At 45.3% G+C, this 16,680-nt stretch overlaps 1 protein-coding gene across 1 annotated transcript; it reads right to left on the bottom strand.

Annotated features, from left to right (window-relative positions):
• Positions 1-2,427: 2,427 nt before the first annotated feature.
• On the bottom strand, positions 2,428-10,718 carry PITHD1 (PITH domain containing 1). Its single transcript, XM_008062146.1, has 6 exons — positions 10,424-10,718; positions 9,660-9,703; positions 9,200-9,277; positions 4,609-4,713; positions 3,835-3,943; positions 2,428-3,356 (listed from the first exon to the last, which is right to left on the bottom strand). The coding sequence occupies exons 1-6, from the start codon at positions 10,619-10,621 to the stop codon at positions 3,255-3,257; spliced, it is 636 nt and encodes a 211-aa protein (XP_008060337.1). The 5' UTR covers positions 10,622-10,718; the 3' UTR covers positions 2,428-3,254.
• Positions 10,719-16,680: the final 5,962 nt, after the last annotated feature.

The raw sequence follows: 16,680 nt of genomic DNA, 5'->3' as shown, positions 1-16,680 counted from the left end.
TGGAAAGCAGAGGCAGAAGGATCGCCTAAACCCAGCAAGTCGAGGCTGCGGTGGCCATGACCAGTGCACTCCAGCCTGGGCGACAGAGTGAGACTCTGTGCCTAAAAAATAATTTAAAAATAAAAATAAAGATGAGAAAACTGAGGCTCAGGGAAAGGAAGAAAATAAATAGCCACCTCGGGATTACACTGTAATGCTACCTCTCTGAACCTGCTTCCTGAGCTATAAAATGGTGATAATAACCACCCTGCCCACTTCTCAGCTTTGCTGGTAAGCTCAAATAAGGTCGTGTGAACACACCTTACACACTGTAAAATCACAGCGGGAGGCCTTATTCACGCAAAAAGGACCCTGGGAAAGTACGCAGGCCACATCAGGATAGCTGGACAAGCATTGGCAGTGTTGTGTTAGCACTGCCCTCGAGGAGCAAGCATAAAATGCCACCATCAAATGAGCTTCAGTTGCTAAGAACAAAAAGGGTTTCATTTGGTCACCACTGACTTTGTGCTCCTTGCTGTCCTGGAAATGTGGAAATAGGGCTCAGGGACCACAGAAAGGCTGGAAGGGAAGCAAATAGTTGAAGGAGCAAGTCCCTGAGACAACGTGGGGATATGCAAACAGGAAATGAGTCACACTTGTCCCTCAGCAGCCTAGGACCTACTCACCTAGCTAAACCTATGCTAGCTTTTTCTTTAAACTGAAAGAAAGCAGTACAAACTTGGAAGCTCAAAAAAGCACATTTCTTCAGACCTAGAGGCCATTTGGTTTTAGTACTCAACAGGTCAAAAATGGAACCTAAGCTGGGCTCGGTGGTTCAGCCTGTAATCTCAGTGCTTTGGGAGGCTGAGGTGAGTGGATGGCCTGAGCCTGCGGGTTCAAGACCCACCTGGGCAACTTGGCGAGACCTCATCTCTACAATAAATCAAAATTAGCTGGGCGTGGTCGTACACGCCTGTAGTTCCAGCTACTTGGAAGGCTGAGGCGGAAGGATCACCGAGCCCAGCAGGTTGAGGCTGCAGTGGCCAGGAGCGGCCACTGAACTCAGTCCAGGTGACAGAGTGAGACTCTAACTAAAAAAAAATTAAAAATTAAAAAATGGAGCCTAAAATACCAGAATTCTGGGCAGGAAATCTTTGGGCCCAGGAGACCACAGCAAGCCAAGAATCCAGGACTGGATGTCAAAAAAAAAGGAGGTAAAAGTGGGAGGAAACAATATAGCTGTCCCTTCCCAACAGAATTCCTGCTGGGCCTGCTTATGCAGGAATGAACAGTTCCTCCTGCACCCCCTCACCTTAGACACCACGGCATTTTCTTCAGAGTGAAGCTTCAAATAATAAAATTAATGAAGGGCTAGTCAGCTCTAAGATTTGTAACTTTATCTTTCCCCCTACTACAAATTAAAATACAGCCTTTCTTTTATTTTTATCTCCAAAATGACCCAACTGAAATAAAGCCTGTGGCTGAGTAGGACCTTTAGTATTTCAAGAACTGTATTTGCATTCTGGTTGATTTCAGGCAGCACTCTAGAAATTTGTGAAGCCTGACAAGGTTTGGCGCTGACAGACTTTCCCTAAGACAGGCTGGAAAAAGTGGCTATATCCTCCTCAAAACAGTGTGGGCCAGTTCCTCTAGAGAGGATTGGATTTAACCAGTTCCCTTTATCATCTATTCCTATCTTCTTCAAGGGAGAGAACACTGACCATCTCAAATCCCTTTTTTTAGATACTTAAATTCTCTTCATTTACTGAACTTTCAAAATTTAAGTCCAAAGTCTTTGGTCCACCTTCAGATCGCATGTGCTACTCAACTACTTTCCTCATCCTCATTTCTTCTGATGAGCTCCAGAATCTGTTCTCCCTTATTTTTGTAAATGTCACTACATAAACTATTACCCTTCATGAGAAATAGAATACGAGTTTTTAACCCCAACTTCTTTACGACATGTGGATGTAGGAGTGATATTAGCCTATTGTATAGAATTAAGCTGAATCTTTCCTGGAGAAATTGATCTAGTCTTGATTTAATTGTGGCACTTCTGTACAGTTTACCTAGTCCAAAACAACACAAAACGTCAAAGTTCAGGCCGGGCACAATGGCTCACACCTATAATCCCAATAACTCAGGAAGTGGGAGAATGCTTGAGGCCAGGAGCTTGAGACCAGCCTGAGCAACATAGTGAGACCGTCTTTACACAAAATCAAAAAATTAACCAGACATGGTGGCATTATGTCTATAGTCCTAGCAACTCAGGAGGACTGCTTAAGCCCAAAAGTTGGAGGTTACAATGAGCTATGTCACCCACTGCACTCCAGCCTGGGGACAGAGCAAGGCCCCAAGTTCAAAAAATAATATTAAAAGTTCAATATGGTTCCCCATAAAATGAAAGTTTCTTCAATACTAACAAAAACTCAAAAGAAAACACAAACATTGCATCAGGCAAGGATTTATTAGGAAGCTTATTAGTCACAGTGAATAAAAGCCATGAAAAGAACTTAGAGATCTCCAAACTCTGGCACTGGACTTACAACACGAGTTAGAAGCTAATAAACATTAAGAAAGTTTCAAGGAGAATCATAATTAATTCTCAATATTACCCCAACCAAATTACCCAAAAATACAGAAATGATTCCCAAGCTCTCCCCAGATTGCTTAGCTAGGTAGTGGGAAAGAAGACCTTCTCCCAAGTTCTCACGCATTAGCAGGAGACACCTGCCCTTCTAGCTCTGACCACTTGTGCATGACAGACAACTCCAAGCTGGGCAACTTGACAAGAATGCTGAACAATGACAGGGGAAAGAAGCAGGCAAGAACACGTGTTTTTAGCTAGAGACCTTCCTGGTGGTGAATAAACACAATTCTGAGGCTTCAGAAAGTTTTCTGTAGCCCATCAAGAGTTTCCACGTTTTTAAAACCTAAGTCACACAACAATCCTGCCACAAAGCAACAAGATACCTGGAATCCCATGGCCACATCGACTGAAAAGGAAGCGTTATTCAAGACTGCCAGATGCCACCCAGCCCCAGACCCAAGTTCTGCAGTGCTCTAGAGAAGCACGATTGTCCCTCAGTGCCCACACAACCCTCCCAGTGGTGTGGTATCTTCCGTAGGCCAGGTTTCTGCAGCAAGCCCAAAGACCAAGCTTGACACAGGCTGTGGCAGCCACCTCTCTCTGGAACCTCATCCCTTTGTCCTTCCCAACAGGTAGTCGTACATCTTCACTGACATGGCGCCTCTGTGGGAGCCTTGGCTAGCCCTTAGGAAATGAAGTGTGTCTGTGGGGTAACCTGATGGACCCTGTGGTCTGCTGGGTTGGCCGATGCTTCAAAATTGCAGATGGTCACCTCATGTCGGCGAAGCTGCAAGAAAATTGAGAGGCTGGGTGAGCTGGCCTTTAAAGAACTGTCCATTCCTAGACCACATACATTGCAGGTTCATTTCTACAAGTCATCATCGTAAACCTTGCCTCCTGATACTTTTTGAGAAGTCTGCAAAGATCATTATCAATGATTCCCCCCTACTCTATTGGGATACCATGAGAACATGAACTTGTTTATCTTATATTAGCTTATCTCCAGTGCCTGGAACAGGAAAGATGAATGGAAGAATTTGAAAGTGAAAAACTGAATTAATATGAATTATATGATTTCAAGTCCCTTAAAAACATGTATAGTCTGTCAAATTAGACAGTTTATAGTGATGAAACCAAGAAAAATTGCAAACAAATGGAGCAACTGATGTCTCACTTGCCCTTTTTCTTCTCTGAAAGCTCCCACCACCACAGTGTGCCGATATATATCCATGGACATGAGGGGCAACCTTTCAACACCATCTTACCTCAGTCCATTCTCCTCTCAGGCCAATATAAAAGACCTTCGTGGTATCTGCTCCGAAGTTTTTTGAAATATGAATCGAAAGATGATAAACATTTGAAAAACGAGAAATTCTAGATGAAAGGAATAGGGAGAGAAGACACAGGCTCAATGAGTATCTCACCACCATGTCAAACAATTCAGCTCCAACTTGTAAAACCCAGGCAAAAGTCAGAACACTCTTGGGTTCTTCCTTCTCATTCTTCTTCTTTGGACAAGCAATTAATTCAATGAACATTTACAGAGCATATGCCAGATCCTGTCTAAGGCAGTAGGGACAGAGAGATGAATGAACACTGCTTCTGCCCTCAAGGAAAAGGAATGATAAATACTACATAACCCAGCAGGGATTCTAAAGCACATTTCGTTTTGACCTTTTTCCCTTAGGAAACAGATAAAACCTATGAAGAGATAAGGCAGTCACATGTAACTCACTAGGCAAAGAAGAATTCCGAAAACATCTTTCCAAAGACCACCCTTGGAGTTCATTCAGATCTGCCAATTGCTTAGAAGTTAACAAGTTTGTGGCTTGCCCTGAATCTCTGCCAAAACTGACCAAGCCAAGGATCAAGCTGCCTCCGCTGTTTTAACTCATTTCTGATGCTGAGAGCAGGAGACTGGCCAAAAAGCAATGGCCAACCCCACAGGCACTGAAGCATACTCACTCATTATGAAGGCAGGAGTGCCTGGGGCTCCTCAGGAGCCACCACAGAAAGGGGAGGACAGATGCAGTGCTTACTTTGTGGCATACTCTAATTCCCCAGTTAGATCCCGGTTCAGACTAAAGGTCTGATCTGGCTCCCTTTCTGTGTCATCAAAGGACATCTGTGGAATGTTCTTGTACCTGAGGAAAGGAAGAAAAGTCAAGAAACGTGCATTATTGCGTTTTTCAAACTGCTCAACTGGCTTTGGTTATATCAAAAGGCGATTAAATTTGGGGGTCAAAGTTTTAGAAGTGGCTTTTAATTGGCATCTATATACAAATATCTTTAATCCAGTAAGAAAAAGCTGAGATCTGCAACAAACCCCGTGGCATCTTTGAGTGGGTTAAGATCACATGGAAAGCAATACACAAAGAGATGGCTCAAACTAGGCCACGTGCAGCAAATGCACAGAGAAAATAGATAACTCAGCACATTCAGACCCAGCTGAGAATGTTATTAAATAAAACAGCTTACTCATGGGGAAAAAAAAAACATACTTTGGCAGAAACATATTACACACAGTTAAGAGACAAGATCAGGTTAACCTAATGCTCAAGCAATTTTTGTGTCCAAAAATTGTGCCATATACTCAGTCATCTCACAGTTCTTAAAAAAAAAAAAAAAAATTGGGGGAAAGCACAAAAGGCTGCAACCTCACAACTAAACTTCTAGTGAAGAAAAAACTTTTTTGGCCAGGCGCGGTGGCTCAAGCCTGTAATCTAAGCACTTTGGGAGGCCGAGGTAAACAGACTGCCTGACTCCATGGGTTTGAGAACAGCCTGGGCAACTTATCAAGACCTCATCTCTACAATAAATTAAAAAATTAGCCAGGCATGGTAGCACACACCTGTTCCAGCTATTTGGAAGGCTGAGGTGGAAAGATCCTGGAGCCCAGCAGGTCGACACTGGAGTGGCCGTAAAGCATGCCACTGCACTCCAGCCTGGGCAATGGAGTGGGACTCCAACTCAAAAAAAATTTTTATTTTTTTCCAAAGAAAAATCTAAAAAACAGTTGTCTCTATAACTCACAATTTCCCAAGGACTAAGCCACACATCCTCACAAACTCCAGGGTGTTTTATTAACACACCTACATGAAAGGCACATTGATATTAGCTGCAGCAAAATGCATATATCACAAAAGCAAATGTTTTCTTCAAAGTGTTTCTAAGAATGATGCACAACAGAATAATAATCATAGGAAACATTTATGAGCAGCATTATGAGAGGCAGTATAGCACTATAGTTAATAACAGTGTCTGGAGCTTAACTTCCTGGGTTTCAAGCCTTCCTCTGTCACTTATCAGTTGTGCAAATTAGGGCAACTGATTTAACCTCTATGTCTTTTTCCTCATTTGTAAAATGGGGATAATGATAGTACATATCCTATACAGGTGATGTGGAGATTAAACCGCATAAATTCTAAGTGATGCATATATATATATTTTTTTTCCTTGGGGGAGTAGTCTCACTTTGTTGCCCAGGCTGGAGTGCAGTGGCATGCTCACAGTTCACTGCAGCCTCAAACTCCTTGACTCAGGCGAGCCTTCTGCCTCAGTTTCCCAAGAAGGTGTGCTACCAAGCCTGGCTATTAAAAAATTTTTTTTGTACAGATGAACTCTTGCTATGTTGCATAGGCTGGTCTTGAACTCTGGGCTTAAGTCATCCTCCTGTCTCAGCCTCCCAAAGTGGGATTACAGGCATGAGCCACCATACCCAGCCAGGATGCATATATTTAAACAGACCTTAGTACTGAAAATTTCAAACATACATAAAAGCAGAGAGAATATAAAGAATCTCCCCATACTTCTCACTCATCTTCAACTTATGTTGATGTTGCCTATCACTCCCATTTGTTTATGCTTAACATTTAAAGCAATCCCAGACATATCATTTCACCCATAAATACTTCAGTATGTATCTCTAAAAATAAGGCCTTTTTTTTTGAGTTGGCATCTCAATCCATCACCCAGGCTAGAGTGCAGTACCAAGCTCATGGTCACCCCAGCATCGACCTGCTGGGCTCCAGTGATCCTTCCGCCTCAGCCTTCCAAGTAGACAGAACTAGAGGTGTGCGCTACCATGCCCAGCTCATTTATTCATTTATTTATTTACTGTAGAGATGAAGTCTCACCAAGGTGCCCAGGTTGTTCTTGAACCCATGGGCTCAGGTAATCCCCCCACCTTAGCCTCCCAAAGTGCTGGGATTACAGGCTTGAGCCACCACGCCTGGCCTAAAAATAAGGCCTTTAAAAAAAATACCTATGATATCATTTTACAATAATTAACAAATCGACAATTAACAAAATTAGCAGTCATTCTTTAATATTATGTAACTCCTAGTTAATGTTCAAATTTCTCTGATTTAAAACACTCAATTCAACTTTTCTGGATGTGTCATAGTTGAATAGGTAGGATTATTTTTTTTCTGTATTACTTGTACATAAAATAATAGTTCATTTTACAATCAATGGTATCTTAGACTTAATAAAATATAATGTATTTTATAGAATTGAGGGCTACTGGTTGAGCAAAGTGGCTCATGCCTATAATCTCAACACTATGGGAGGCCAAAGCAGAAGGAACACTTGAAGCCAGGAGTTCCAACATCAGCCTAGGCAACAAAGTGAGACCATGTCTCTGCAACAAGGGTTACGTACATATCTGGCTGCCCAGAACTGGGTACCATGTTTCAGACCTTCTCTGAGCTCTTTAAATATATCCCAGCCAGGAGGGGTAGCGCGCACCTGTAGTTACAGCTGCTTGGAAGGCTGAAGCAGAAGGATTGCCTGAGCCCAGCAGGTCGAGCCTGCGGTGGCTGTGAGAGTGCCACTGCACTCCAGCCTGGGTGACAGTGAGACTCTGACTCAAAAAAAAAAATTATAGCCCATTTAAGCTTCTTCACAATCTTATGAAGTAGGTACTATTACTACTCCCATTTTAGATATGAGAAAATCAAAGGATAGAAGATAGGTAATGTTCCAAAGTCATGAAATTAGTAAGTATTGAATTTGAACTCAATTTATGCCAGAGCCCACACTTAACCACAATACCACAGAGCTGTCTAGTCTTCTGAAGTCAATCCATTACCTTCCAAGTAAATGAGTCTCCAAAAGCATCAGATGAAACATACTATTTCCTTAAAATGATTCAATATGTGAAGTTGCTTTCAAATTCATGTTTCTAGCACTCAAAAATAGTTTTTGTTTGTTTGTTTGTTTTGAGTCAGAGTCTCATTCTGTCACCCAGGCTAGAGTGCAGTGGCACACTCACGGCCACTGCAGCCATGACCTGCTGGGCTTAGGTGATCCTTCCTCCTCAGCCTTCCAAGTAGCTGGAACTACAGGTACATGTTACCACACCCAGCTAATTTTTTATTTATTGTAGAGATGAGATTTCACCAAGTTGTCCAAGCTGATCTCAAACCCATGGGCTCAGGCAATCCTCTCACCTCGGCCTCCCAAAGTGCTGGGATTATAGGTGTGAGCCACCATGCCCGACTAAAAATATAGTATACTTTAATTCTCTCTAAAGTCCATTTAAACTCATAGATTTTTCTGATGAAATTTTTTAATGTAAAGTTCTTCTGATATTGGTTTCTCCAGCACTCAAGAAGCAGTTTTCCCCTTCTTTTAGGGTGGCTATCCTGGAATAAAGTAAGTTGTCAACAGGAGAGTATTGGCCAGGCACGATTGCTCATGCCTGTAATCCCAGCACTCCGGGAGGCCAAGGCAGAAGGAATGCTTGAGTCCAGGAATTTGAGACCAGCCTAGGCAACACAGCAAGACGCCTATCTCTACAAAAACATTTAAAAAATATTAGCTGTGTGTCGGTGCCTCTAGTTCGTTTCTCAGGAGGCTGAGGTGGAAGGATCACCGGGGCCCAGGAGGTGGAGGCTGCAGTGAGCCATGATCGTGCCATTGTACCCCAGCCTGGGTGACAGAGTGAGACCCCAACTCCAAAAGAAAAAGAAAAGATCCAGGTGTTGCAAGAGGTTTACAGAACTTTGCTAACTAAGACCACACAGATTCAGATGGAGTAATTCCATGTCAACAAAACACATGCAAAGATCATTACTGTGTGAAATAGCAAGGTGAACATTTGAAGCTAACCCTAGAATCCATAAAGATCATATGAGATTTGCAGCTGGTTATTAAGAAAACTGCAAAGTCATCAACAAATGGCATTTACAGAATGTTCTCTGAATGAATGGCAAGCACTTTGGGAAAAGATACAAGGTGTTGGCCCTAAAGATGCTTAACCTAAAAAAGTCACTAACTCAGAAAAAGATGTGTATTCCAATGCAGAATGAAAACAAGGCCAAGATATGTTATTTAATTTTTTTAAAATTTCATTTTATTATAGAGATGTGGGGTACAAGTAAGAATTAAGTACACAAGTAGGCTGCATGCAGGTTAAGTTTGGTCCTCCAACTAGCCCTCACTTTCCCTTCTTTGGGACCATGTACCCTTTGTGTTGTTACATCTGTGTCCCCCCACCCCTGCCAAGATACTTTAAAAGGTGAAATATTAAAACCAGTAAAAAGAAAAATAACATTATTGTGGAATAAAGTGTTATCAGAAGAGAAAATTAGGAGCTTCTTGAGGGCCTATGCCCTTGCCACTTACAGTCTCATCTCAGACGGGTGTGAGTCATCGTCCTCTCCCATTATAATGATGCCTTTGAGCTTGACATTGCCCGTAAATCTGCCAGAATTCAAAAGAGAAGGTTGTCAACCTGGGTTTGAATACATGCTTAGCTGTGGGACCCTGGGCAAGACCCTTCCACTTTGGGGGCTTCAGTTTACTCAGCTGTCAGACTTGTACTAGATAATTTCTAAGATCCTGTCTACCTCCGGCATTCTACAATTCTGAGAAATTTGCCTCAACTTCTCAGTTATCGCTCAACAAATACATCTCTCCAGTCTGCACCACAAAAGCTATGATGCTTTCCTCCTCAAACCCACCAGTCATACCCCATTTCTAAAAATAGTTGTGTGCTCCTGACACAACCAATGAATGAATCCATCTGAGGAGGCAATTGGGTACAGCCTATTTAGCCTGAGGCAGGCACCAAGGAGATACTTACGGAATATTAAACAGAAGCTCTTCATCTGCATCACTTTCAACAAACTGGAGGGAATGGGGAGGGGGGAGGAGAAAGCAACAAATATTTGCTGAGCGCCTACAACTTCAGGCGTCTCCCACCCTGTTCTACAACGGGGGTGCAATGCAATCTTCCTCGGTTTTCCAGAATTTATTAACTTGAAGCTAAGCAGCCTTATCCAGTGTCCTGACTGCCACAGACCATCCAATTAGACGGTTCTTAATGAGAAGCTCGCGAATGAATTTCCAGAATCGAAGAGCCTCTTCAACAGTGAACTGAAACACAGGTGCTTGTGTGTATTTCTCTGGGGAGAGGGTCCATAGCTTTCAAAAGGCTAGTAATGGGGCCTGTGACCCCGCAACGGCAAAGAACCTGTGTTCTAGATAGGAGAGACACCCTTCGTTTCCCTAGGCTGGGCTTCGCTGGAGACATGATAAGGCAGCCATAGGGACCGATGGTCAAATGGAAGGGAAAACGCCCTCACAGCCATCCTCTCTCACCCACACAGCCCTGGAATAGAGCCTTAGGCGGTGTAAAGACAAAGCCCCCCTTTCCTTCTCTGGGCCTCGGTTTCCCTATACGTAAAAACGGGAGAACTCAACCCGGCTCGCCTCCCTAAGAGGTGGCAGGAGGCAGGCCCGGAAACGCGCTTGGCAGCCGGGCTGTCGTTATTTTTAACATCAGGAATGAGCAGGCGGCCGGCGAGGCCCTCGCGGATCCCGCCCCGCCCGCCCCGGGCGGCCCACCTTGGAGCGGTCGGTCCGCTCCTCCCACGGCTTGAAGACGCCGCGGCCGCTGCCCTCGCGGCTCTCGTTAAGGCACTGCAGCCGCTCCAGGTCGATGCGCAGGTACAGGCCGTAGGCCAGGCCGCGCTGCTCGGGCGGCTCCTCCCGCTCAGCGGCGCAGCGACAGCCGCCCCCGCCGTGGCTGTGGCCGTGCGACATGGCGACACCACGGTCCGCTCGGCCCCTCAGCCCGACGGCCGCACTCGCTCGCTCGGCTCCGCTCCAGCCGCCAAGCGCACCGCGCCCGCGCGTCGTAAAAAGCGCTCCTGTGCGGCGCATGCGCCCTAGGAGCGCGGGGGGGTGGAGGGCGGGGCTCGGAGGGGTTGACGTCGCCGGCGTCTTCCTTCCAGGTGTCTCCTTCAGCCCCGGAGGCGGATGCTGGTGCTTTCCCAGCTTCGCACACATGGAAACTGAAGGGCAGAGAGATTAAGCGGTGTACTGTCGGGCTGGGATTCGGAACTTCCTCCCCCTAAGGTTAAAAGTCTGTACTCTGTTCCTTGACCGCCTCGTTTCTTTGGTGGAGGAAGGCGTTGGGATAAGGCCCTGGGGACTGGGAGCACAGCCTTATCGCTGCCCACTCGTGCACGCTTAGGCGTTGAGAGCTCACACACCCACTTTCTTGACCATCTTCTTGATAACGGGCTGAGAGCTCTCGAGCACGGGCTTTGTTGGACGGCCAGACCTGCAGACAAGTCCTGGGTCTGCTACTGGCCGGGTGACACTCTAGAAGTCATTTTTCCTATTCTGAGACTCCGTTTCCTCGTCTCAAAGTAGGAAGAAGAATATCTGTTTCATAGGATCACAGCGGGTGTTACATGAAATAAAGCAGCCGCGTGCTGGGGCTCATGCCTGTAATCCCAACACTTGGGGAGGCAGAGACGAGAGAATTGCCTGAGCCCTGGAGTTCGAGAACACCCTGGGCAACTTGGTGAGACCTCGTCTCTACAATAAATTAAAAAATTAGCCGGGCGTGGTAGGCGGGCATATGTAGTTCCAGCTACTTGGAAGGTAGTGCTGGGATTACAGGCTGAGCCACCGAGCCCAGCCAATCCATGTGATATTTCAGAGCAATATTTTTCTTTTTCTTTTTTTTTGAGTTGAATTCTCACTCTGTCGCCCAGGCTGGGGTGCAGTGGTACACTCACGGCCACCGCAGCCTGGACCTACTGGGCTTAGGTGATCCTTCCACTTCAGCCTTCCAAGTAACTGGAACTACAGGCATGCACTACCATACCAGGCTAGAGCAGTGTTTTTCAAACAGCTGGTTATGACCTATTAATAGGTCTTAAAATCCCTTTAGAGGATGTGACCAACATTTTTAAAAATTAGAATTAAAGACTGGGCGGGAACAGTGGCTCATGCCTATAATCCCAGCACTATGGGAGGCTGAGGCAGGAGGATTGCTAGAGCTCAGAAGTTTGAAACCAGCCTAGGCAACATAGTGAGACCTCATTTCTACAAAAAGATTTTTTGACCAGGCGCAGTGGCTCAAAGCTTGTAATCCCAGCACTTTGGGAGGCTGAGGCGAGAGGATTGCCTGTGCCCACAGGTTCAAGAACAGCCTGGGCAATTTGGCGAGACCTCATCTCTACCATAAATCAAAGAATTAGCCAGGCGTGGTAGTGTGTGCTTGTAGTTCCAGCTACTTAGAAGGCTGAGGCGGAAGGCCAGCTGCCATATTATGAAGACACTCAAACAGTCCTAAGGAGAATTTCACATGGCAAGGAACTGAGGCCTACTGCCAAGCCTGGGCAAACTTGCCAGCAGTAGGAGTGCGCCATCTTGGAAGTGACTTCTCTAACCCCAGCCAAGTCTTCAGGTGACTTCAGACTCATGAGAGACCCCAAGCTAGAAGCACCCAGCTAAGTCGCTCCCAAATTTCTGATCAAAGAAACTGTGAGATAATAAATACTGTGTTAAGCCATGAAGTCTAATAGTCATTTGTTACAAAAGATTCTTTTGTGGGTGGGGTGAAGGGGGGAAGGAAGTTTCGTTTTGTTACTCAGGCTGGTCTTGAACTCCTAGGTTCAAGAAATTTTCCTGCCTCAGCCACCTGAGTAACTGGGACTATAAACACATGCCACCACTCCTGGCTAGTTTTTAATTTTTTGTAGTGATGGGATCTCCCTATGTTGCCCTGTGCTGAAGCAATCCTCTTGCCTCAGCCTCACAAAGCACCAGGAGCTACCACGTCCAGCCCATCCATTTATGACTTTTTTTATTTTTTTTTTGGAGTTAGAGTCTCACTCTGTCGCCCAGGCTAGAGGGCAGTGGCACGCTCCCGGCCACCGCAGCCTCGACCTGCTGGGCTCCGGCAATCCTTCCGCCTCAGCCTTCCGAGTAGCCGGAATTACAGGCATGCGCTATCATGCACAGATAATTTTTTGATTTATTGTAGAGATGAGGTCTCACCACGTTGCCCAGGCAGGTCTCGAGCCTGCGGGCTCAGGCAGTCCACTCACTTCAGCCTCCCAAAGGCACGGGATTACAGGCTGAGCCACCGAGTGCGACTCATTTATGACTTTTTAAGTGTGTCTCTCTCTGTACTCTTGCCTAGTCCCACCAATATTAAGTATGGCCCACTAGGCAAGTTGCTTAATCTCTCTAGACCTCAGATTTGTCTTATATAAAATGGGAATAATAAAGTACCTACTTTGTAGAGTTGTGTGATGACAGTGATATAACCCATGAAAAGTATTTGCTGCAACATCTGGTCCACCAGGAAAGGTGTTACAATAGATCCCCCACCCCCATTTTCAGTTTTGACTTCCAAGGCTTCAGTTACTCACAGTCAGCTGAGGTTCAAAAATATTAAATGGAACATTCCAGAAACCAACAAGTTTAAAATTGCACGCTGTTCTGAGCAGCGTGATGAAAACTTGCACCATCTTGCTTTGTCCCACCTGGAATGTGGATCATTCCTCTTGTCCAGCGTCCAGACGCTGGACACACTTCCTGCCAGCGAGTCTCTCAGCAGCCTTCTTGCTCTCAGATCTACTGTCTCAGTATCACAGTGCCTGCGTTCAAGTCACCCTTACTTTACTCAATAACAGCCCCAAAGCACAGGAGAAGTGAAGCTGGCAATGTCAGATATACCAAAGAGAAGTCATAAAAAGCATCCTTTAACTGAAGAGGTAAAAAGTTCTCAACTCAATAAGGAAGGGGAAAAAACGTCATTTGCTGAGATTGCTAAGACCTACAATAAGAATGAATCTTTTTTTTTTTTTTTGAGTTGGAGTCTCACTCTGTCACCTAGACTGGAGTGCAGTGGCACACTCATGACCATCGCAGCCTTGATCTGCCAGACTCAGGTGATCCTTCTGCCTCAGCCTTCCAAGTAGCTGGAACTACAAAGCTCACACCACCATGCCTGGCTAATTTTTTAATTTATTGTAGAGATGAGGTCTTGCCAAGTTGCCCAGGCTGGTTTTGAACCTCTAGACTAAAGTCCTCTCGCCTCAGCCCCCAAAGTGCTGGGGTTACAGGCATGAGCCACCGCACCTGGCCAATTTATATAAATTGATCGTAGGTGTGTATGTATGGGAGAAAACAGTACTGTACATCAAGGGCTCAGTACTGTACATCAAGGGCTCAGTACTGTCTGTGGTTTCAGGCATCCCCTGGGCAGATAAGTAAGGACTACAAATAGTCCCCAGTTTATTGTGGTTTGACTTGAGAACTTTCGATTTTACGATGATCAAAAGCGATACAAATTCAGTGTGCTCCTCAACTTACGAGGTAAATGAAAAATATCTTCAGTGGACAAGCATCTATCGTGCTTTCACAGTGATTGTCACTATTGCCACGAGCAAGGCTATCGACGCAGCACCCCTGTCTAGTTGGATGGGAAATTGCAGTTGCTAGGGAGCTGGATTTGGAAGGAGCGGTCCAGGGTTGCAGGGTGGCTTAGCTGTGACTTGGGAATACTGCTTTGTGCCTCTGCTTACTGCCTCTTCTCTTACACTCTATGTTGCAGGAATGTCTGAGGACAAGTGGAAATTCTCACTGATTTCTAGGAATACCCTGGAGAAGGGAAGAAAAGTTTCCAAGTTTTTTCTTTCTCCCATTGCTCCATCTCCCAGGCTCCATCTGTGAGCTCAAAGACTATTTTCTTTCTCTCAGGCTCCATCTGTGAGCTCAAAGACTATTGGATTTGTGTTCATTTTCCTCTCAATATGGCTGGAGAAAGGTGTGTCAACTGTTTTTTTGTTTTGTTTTGTTTTTACTTTGTTTTTCTTTTTTTTATTTTGATGCAGAGTCTCACTCTTTCACCCAGGCTGGAGTTAAGAGGCACACTGCTCACGGCCACTGCAGCCTCAACCAGCTGGGCTCAGGCAATCCTTCCACCTCAGCCTTCCAAGTAGCTGGAACTACAATCCACACCAACATGCCCGCCTAATTTTTTTGATTTACTGTGGAGACGAGGTCTTGCCCTGTTATGCAGGCTGGTCTTAAACCCATGAGCTCAGGTAGTCCTCTCGCCTCAGCCTCCCAAAGTGCTGGGATTACAGGCGTGAGCCACCACGCCTGGCTTGTTATTACTTTTGAATACTTCTTTGTGACAAACTGAGGACATAGTGATAATATAACAACCGTAAGACACTAATAATTTATCAAAGACTGTCCTAAGGGCTTTACTTATATAATTTTTTAATCTTCATAATTCCAAGGGTTTTTATTATTATCTTTATTTTGTAGGTGAGAAAACTGGGGCACAGAGAGTCTAAGTAAATTTCCCATGGTCACACAGGTAGGTAGTAGTGGAACTAGAATTTGAAGCCTCCAGGGTCCATATTCTAATTTTTTTTTTTTAGTTGGAGTCTCACTCTTATCTCCCAGGCTGGAGTGCAGTTGGCATACTCACAGCCACCACAGCTTCGACCTGTTGGACTTAGGCAGTGCTTCTGCCTCTGCCGTCCAAGTAGCTGGAACTACAGAACATACGCTACCAAGCCTGGCTAATTTTTTTTGTGTGTGTGACTTATTTATAGAGACGATGTCTCACCAAGTTGCTGGTCTTGAACCCCCGAGCTCAAGCAATCCTCTCACCTTGGCCTCCCAAAGTTCTGGTATTACAGGCTGAAAAAAATTCCCCAGGCATGGTAGCGTGTGCCTGTTGTTCCAGCTACTTGGAAGGCTGAGACAGAAGGATCATCTGAGCCCAGCAGTTTGAGGCTGTGGTGGCCATGATTGTACCACTGCACTCCAGCCCAGGTGACAGAGTAAGTCTCTGACTCAAAAAAAAAAGAAAAAGAAAAAAAGAAATCTTACACAAGCATGAAGATGGCATCTCCCTTAGTCTGAGCCCTTGAATGAGCATAACATAAATCAGTGCCCCATCAGACCCACAATGGATGTGTTGTGAAACCTTTGTGTTACAAGACATGGGGGTTGTTACTGCAATTTAATCAAGCCCAGGGGTTTCTCAACCTGGGCACTATTTACTTTTGGGGCCAGGTGAGTCTTCCTTGTTGGGGAGGGGTTGGCCTGTGCACCATAGTATGTTCAGCAGAACCCCTGGCCTCTACTTACCTGATGCCCATAGCTCCCCGCAGCAGTGACAGATGTCTCCAGATACTGCCAAGTGTCTTACTGGGGACAAAGACTGCCCTAGTTGAGAACTACCCAAGGTTATTCATTGTTTTTGGTTTCTTTTTTAGTTGGAGTCTCACTCTATCACCTAGGCTGGAGTGCAGTGGCATGCTCACAGCCACCCCAGCGTCAACCTGCTGGACTCCAGCCATCCTTCCACCTCAGCCTTCCAGGTAGCCGGGACTACAGACACACACCCACCACTCCCGGCTAGTTTTTGTGATTTATTGTAGAGATGAGGTCTCACCAAGTTGCCCAGGCTGGTCTCAAACCCCCGAGCTCAGGCAATCCTCTCGCCTCGGCCTCCTAATGTACTGGGATGGCTGAGCCACCGTGCCCAGCCTTCCCAAGGCTATTCTAACAGAGTCGGATTGTCCTGCTATTCCTAAATAAACCACATTTGGGTATGATTTTTTGTTTTTTGTTTGATTTAATGTGCTATTGTTTCCACTGGTATTTAGAAGTTACATCAATATTCATTAATAATGTATGAATACAAATTTATTATTATTATTATTTTCAGTTGGGGTCTCTGTCACCCAGGCTGGAGTGCAGTGACATGATCATGGCTCACCACAGCTTCAAACACCTGGGCTCAGGTGATCCTTCTGCCTCAGCCTCCTGAC

Source organism: Carlito syrichta, unplaced genomic scaffold (assembly GCF_000164805.1).
Source record: "Carlito syrichta isolate Samal-C Ts95f unplaced genomic scaffold, Tarsius_syrichta-2.0.1 Scaffold305659, whole genome shotgun sequence".
In the NCBI taxonomy this organism is placed as follows: Eukaryota; Metazoa; Chordata; class Mammalia; order Primates; family Tarsiidae; genus Carlito; species Carlito syrichta.
This window is presented reverse-complemented; position numbering and strand designations above follow the sequence as displayed.